At 38.7% G+C, this 6,381-nt stretch overlaps 1 protein-coding gene across 1 annotated transcript in view; it reads right to left on the bottom strand.

Moving 5' to 3' along the window:
- LOC122805982 (extracellular calcium-sensing receptor-like) overlaps positions 1 to 5,408 on the bottom strand; it is a 99,874-nt gene extending 94,466 nt beyond the window's left edge. Inside the window, exon 1 of the mRNA XM_044076221.1 lies at positions 5,151 to 5,408. Within this exon, the coding sequence (XP_043932156.1) occupies positions 5,151 to 5,408 (258 nt within the window). The remainder of the gene's footprint in view (positions 1 to 5,150) is intronic.
- Positions 5,409 to 6,381: the final 973 nt, after the last annotated feature.

The raw sequence follows: 6,381 nt of genomic DNA, 5'->3' as shown, positions 1-6,381 counted from the left end.
GAAATCTCTTTTTGAATTAAATAATAATGATGTCTACATTACTAAAGCTGATAAAGGCAACACAATAGTAGTCATGGAGTACAGTTTCTACAAAGTATTTTTGATATGTTAAATAATGAAAATTATACTGTAGTGAGTATGGCAGAAGTGCGCTCATACAGTTTGATAGATTCATATATAAAGGAATGTGGATAGAATGAAGGATTAATAATGAAATAGCTGAGTACTTTATATAATTTATAAACCGAAACTAGGAAGGCATTTTGGCCTTCCCAAAATACATAAGAATTTGGATAAGCCTAATTTTAGACCTGTTGTTGCTAGTAGTGGTAGTAAAACTGAGTCCGTGGCTATTTATGTAGGCACTTTTTTACAAAAGGGTAGTTAGTAAAGCAGTCTTATTTTAAAGACTGTTTTGATTTTTGTAGATTCGTCAAGGGAATAACAGTGGATAATGATATGTGGTTGGCAACTGCAGACGTGCTGTCACTTTCCATTGTTATTCCTAATGATGAGGAGTTGGAAAGGGTTAATAAAGTGCTTCATGAGTCACAATGCTTTTCTGCTGATGAAGTTAATTAATTTACTGATATTTTGGATGTTACCGTGACTTATAATTATTTTGAATTTTAGAATAATATAGACAAAAGAATGGGGTAGCTATGGGGGCTGCAGTGTCCCCCAGTTACGCTAATATTTATATGACGGTTTGGGAAAGGCAATTTATTTTTAATTCTATTTTTGCAAAATACATAGTTGTTTATAAACATTTTATAGATAATTTGTTTTTTATATGGAATGGAGTAGAAAATGAGCTTTCAGATTTTATGGTATATTTGAATTCTATATCTGATTTTTAAACTTTACTTTATTTGGCATTGTGTTCCACCTGCCACAATTTTTATATGGGAAAAACTGTGAGAGCATTATATAAAATAATCTATGAACATCGCCTGGCTATTAAAAACAAAGATATTAATAATGCGCTAGTGAAACATGCTTTAGAGTATTCTAACTTCAAAAAATTTGTATTTTTTGTATTGGATAGAATTGATTTCACCCCTTTTGTTACAGAGTTTAACAATGCTCTTGAAATTAAAGAATTAAGATGGCAAGTATTGTTGAAGGCAGACCAAATTCCTGGTCTAAATGAGACCTTAAATGTTGTGTCTTTTAAATGATAGGTTATATTATTGAGTTAAACTTTTTTTATTAATACTAACATTATTATAATAGCATATGTAATTTTAAGAATGGATGTAAATTTCTGTGTGTATATATATATATATATATATATATATATATATATATATATATATATATATATATATATATATATATATATATATATATATATATATACTATTTTAAGAAAATTTGTTAAGATATTTAAGGAATTAGATGAATGGAAGCTGATTGGGCTATTAATTAGCAAAACTCTTGTATTTAAATTAATGTATGGGATTGTCTGATAGTTCTGAAAAAGTTTGTTTATATTAAAATGAAAGAAAGCGCTCAACTACAGCATTTGTGTGGACAATCCTTTTTTAGTCTTTTTTCACGTTTGGTTTCAAGAGTTTGTTTTTTATTCGTGAAATTTGGTGCATGCTACTGTTCCTCAGTGCGGCCTTTCTGTAGGATGTCTACATCACTTGGGGAGTTAATAATGGCTCCCAGCTTGCAGTCGTCTGCGAACTTGGTCAGCCAGATCCCTCCATGTTGGCTTGGACTTCTGAGAAGTAGATGCCAAACAGAGGAGGACCCAGAAATGATCACTGTGGGATTGGTTAGCAGTCTGACTTGGAGTCCACTACTTTCACATTGTGGGTTCTGTCTGTGAGCCAATTTGCAACCTACCAAGTGATATAGGGGTTGATGCCTAGTTTGGTGAGTTTATCAATAATTCCTGAGTAGGAAATGGTATTAAAGGCCTTGGCCAGATGAAGGTAGGCTGTATGAACTGCCTTGCCCTCATCCACACCTCTGATGACTAACTCAAAGAAGTCAACCAGGTTGAGCCGGCATGATCTGCCTTTCACAAAACCAAACTGTGTGGGATCTAGAGTTTGGAGAGTCCCTATATCCTTGTTAATTAGGTTCATGATGATGCACTCCATAGCTTTACATATCAGACTCGTCAGGCTAATCGAGCAAAACTTCCCAGGGTCTGTAGTCACTCCCCCTTTATGGAGAGGGATGACTGTAGTAGTGCGCCATTTGGTAGGGACAAAGCCTGAGGTGAGGCTGTGATTGAACAGGGCACACAGATGTGGTGCCCCTTCTCTTTGTAGTTCATGTAGAACACATCCTGGGATATTGTCAGGTCCCATGGAAGCTGTATTCTTGGCCTTAGACAATGCAGCTTTAACCTGTGCTGCAGTAATACTGGGTGCCTGGCATTCCTCTGGTATTGTGATTGGTCCTTTAAGGAGGGAGAAAGGGGTAAAGTTGGCACTGAATCTGTTGGCCAGTATGTTGGCAATATCTGTTGGCTCAATATAGGAGGTACCATTGTGCAGTAACTCAGAGCAAATCTGGGTATTGCCATGTAGATTCTTGATATAACTATAGAAGGCTTTGTGGTTGTTTTTAGTGTCTGCCGCAATTCTGCCTTCATAGCTGGCTTTAGAGGTTTTGATGAGGGATCTTAAAACTTTTTGTTGAGGCTAATAAGGGAGTTTTTCAAGTCTTGGGACTTCACCTTTTTCTGCAACAGTTTCTTCTTTTTGTTGTAGAGTTTATTAACAGCAGGGGACCACCAGACTGGCTTCCTTTTTTGGAGGGGAGGGTCTTGGTTCTGTTGGGTATGGCTAGTTTCATCCATTTATGTACATGTTTGTGCAGTGCATTGGTGTATGATTCAGCAGTCATGCATCTATTTTCCATTGACATGGGTGCCATGAAGTTAGCCACCTGTTTTTAGGAGCCCAAAGTCAGCTTTGGAGAAGTTTTTCATGGTGGTTACCTTTGCGGGGGTTGTGGGTGAGATGTGGATTTCCATGGTGATTAGTTTGTGGTCGGATCAAACCAGGGAGGACTTGACTATTGGTGTAGAGCAACAGTTGTCCATATTTGTAATAACCCGGTAAAGGGTGTTGCTCCCTCTCTAGTGGGGGTAAGAATGAGCTGGTCCAGAGCATTGGAATTAATGAATTCCAGGAAGCGTTGGGCCAGTGTATTGGTGCATGAGTAGTTTTCCCAGTTGATGGAGGGGTAGTTGAAGTCACCTAGTATGAGAGTGTTGTGTCGGACCCTAATAGTTTCCAGGGTGCTTAGGAACGTGGAGTGAGAGTTTTGGGACATGGTTGGGGACCTATAGCAGGTTACAACCTGAATCGCCATCTTACCCAATGTTAGTTGTATCTGAAGTATCTCTGATTCGTTATGCTGGTCTTCTAGTCTGGAGGTGTGCATATCCTTTATGAATATGGAGACACCACCGCCTTTTAAGCATTGGTCCATGTTCTGGGGCCGAAAGGTGTGAAATGAGTTATAGCCTGATAGTGCAGGGGGTGCTTTTTGCTACTTTAAACCAGGTCTCCATTACAGCACAAATGTCGATGTTCTCCATTTTGAGGAGTGCTTCGAGCAAGTGCTTCTTGAAATTTAGACTTCTAGCGTTGAGCAGCATGACCTTCAGATTGCATTTATTTATAGCTGTTATGGTGGTAATTTGGTCTTTGGAACATCACCTAAAAAAGGCACTATAGGGGTGGCAAGAGCCTTAGCCAGTATCTGGAAACCCAGGGTTGACAGATGCAGGCCATCTCTGGCAAAGCATCGAGGTCTGTCAGTCATGTCATCCCAAGCAGACAGATACTGGATCCCCTTAGAATGCCACCAGAAACTTAGCCAATTGTTGAAGTCAATAATTTTCTGCTTGTACTGTGGTATCATTCTGGGCAATGGTATGATGCTGCTCAGGGCTAGGGTCATACCCACCTGGGCCACATAATCCGAGAGCTCCTCCATGTCTCTTTTCATGCAGTCCAGGGAGGTGCATCTCAGGTCATTCACACCAACGTGGACAGTGACAGAGTCATACTTGTACTTGTGGAGTGACCTGAGTGTGTGTGTTATGTGTCAGATTCTGGCACCTGATAGACAGCTGACTGTTACCTTCTGAGTGGGACATCAGTGTGCCTCTCTATTGAGTCACCTATGATTAGTGTATTGGGCAAGCTGTTTTGCCTTAGGGTTTAGGTTGATGGGCACACTGTGTAGGTGAGCTGTGTGCATTGCGGTTGCACAACATAATGCATCATTTGACTCATGGTTTCTGTTTCCTGTATTGCCATTTGTCCTTCCAGTGCTTTTTGTTTCCAGAAGAGAATCACTCAGATAACAATGTTATTACAGATCCTGCTTCACATGTAAAACTATATCTTCCCTGGAAAGATGCCGCATCCATAGGACAATGGAGACTGAACATATGGTCATGGTGGAGGATGTGTGTAATAACAACTGCATCCCTTCCTGGATGTAATCCTGGAGAAGTTGTTTTAGCTTGTTGACACGATAAAGCACATCACTGCTACAATGGCATCTCATATGCAACCCACTGTGCTGGTGGTCCCTGGGGCCATATAAAATATCTAGGGGGCCGCTAACACCTCTTATTAGTATCCTATCATTAGGCAGATGCATCACTCCTTTTTCTAGCAGACCATTGTATTTCCTTCTTCTGTTGTTTCCAGAGATGGGTCCTCATGCATACTTCATCCATTGCCCACACCTGTCTCTAAGCAATTGTCTAACCTCTGTTCATTCGCCCTTTGTTACTGCACTATCACCTATGACATAGTCCCTTCTTTATGTTAAACTCATTATATTCCTCCTCTGAAATGACCAACTACTACTGGCTACTTACTACCACCTCCCACTGCCAGATTCTGCTAATCCCCATCTCATTTCTTAAATTCAGATTGAGAGCCTTGCAGTCTGCACCAAAGAATCACAATTAAGTTTTGCAAACTTCTGGGCACTGGTTAGAATCAGCATTAATTCAAAAAATTCCTTATATTTTCTGCTCATAGTTTATGATACTGAGATACTGAATATTAAATTACTATAAATCCATTTTCTTGAGAATATAAAGCTGAACAGCCCTGAAATTTCTAATCAAGTTAGTGTTCATATATGGTTCATACCTGTGGGTACCTGAAGATGCCCAGAATTCTGGCCATTGGGAGAGAGGACTTGGAAGGTAATGCACCAAGAATGGCAGAAGGCAGTGACCGAATGCCACAGCTAGACTTTGCATCTTTGCTTTGCCATTGGGACAAAAGCCAAAAGGTGCCTTCGAGAGCTCGAATCTCAGAATAACAACAGTCATAAATCTTGAAACCCAGAGTGATGTTTGGTAACACAGCTGGATTTTCATTTATCTCTTTGATGGCAAACACCATAGCAAGAGCAAAGCGGTAGTATCTTAGGTGAAATCTGTAAACATAATAATACTAAATCTGATTACCTGTTAGGCTCCCATATAATATAATATAATGTAAGCTCAGTAGTTTTAGGGATCAGAACATCCCCCTTTTGCTTATCCACATTACACAACAGTTTAATACTCAAGGGAGTGCTATACCCATCAGGGCTGTTAAACAAGTTCATTAATTTGCGTTGTACCAGTCAAACACTGTGCAGCAGGACCCTGGCAACTCTTAATCCTTACTCATACTACAACTGAAAGAGTTAACTGACTTATCTTTCCAGCAGTGGAAAAATGTAGTCCCAGCAAGAGTCAGAACAGTAGGCATACATTTTAAACCTAAACCCAACATGTTCAATTCTGCTTCTGACAAAAAAGCACCTGATATATTAACAATATTGTCCAAATAAGCATGTACATAGTGGTGTTAATACAGTACAGTACAGTACAAAAAACAGATTCTGTTGAATACATAAAACTGTACTCCGCTATATTCAGCACATCACATCAGCTATTACCACCATGATTGTTAGTGTCCTTTGAGAGAGACAAATAATGGTATGGCTATCTTTCAAACATTAATCAACATTCTCAATGCTAATCATGATTATAATGTTTAATTGAGTTCATGTTTATCAATAATACTGGTCAGTTCTTATAGGCTATGAAAGAAAGGTGCAAGCCAAATGGAAAATGTGGAAAATTCTTTGCAATTTGATATTATTTATAAACCTAAGATGTTTGTTCCACACACGTATACTCCTATGATCCCTGCTAAAGAAAATGTAATGCCATATATCACTGAAGAATCTACATTAGGAGACTGTTTTTAGATTTCATAATTTATTTTAATTATTTATTATTTTAACCAAATCTGACTACCACTTTGCTGGCCCATTTTCCCCTTTTTATGTTGCTCAGTGATTAGTTTTTAATATCTAGATAAC

This window comes from Protopterus annectens, chromosome 7.part0 (genome assembly GCF_019279795.1).
Source record: "Protopterus annectens isolate FY-2018-M chromosome 7.part0, PAN1.0, whole genome shotgun sequence".
NCBI classification, from domain to species: Eukaryota; Metazoa; Chordata; order Ceratodontiformes; family Protopteridae; genus Protopterus; species Protopterus annectens.
The sequence above is the reverse complement of the archived record's forward strand: the minus strand, read 5'-3'. Positions and strand labels throughout refer to the sequence as shown.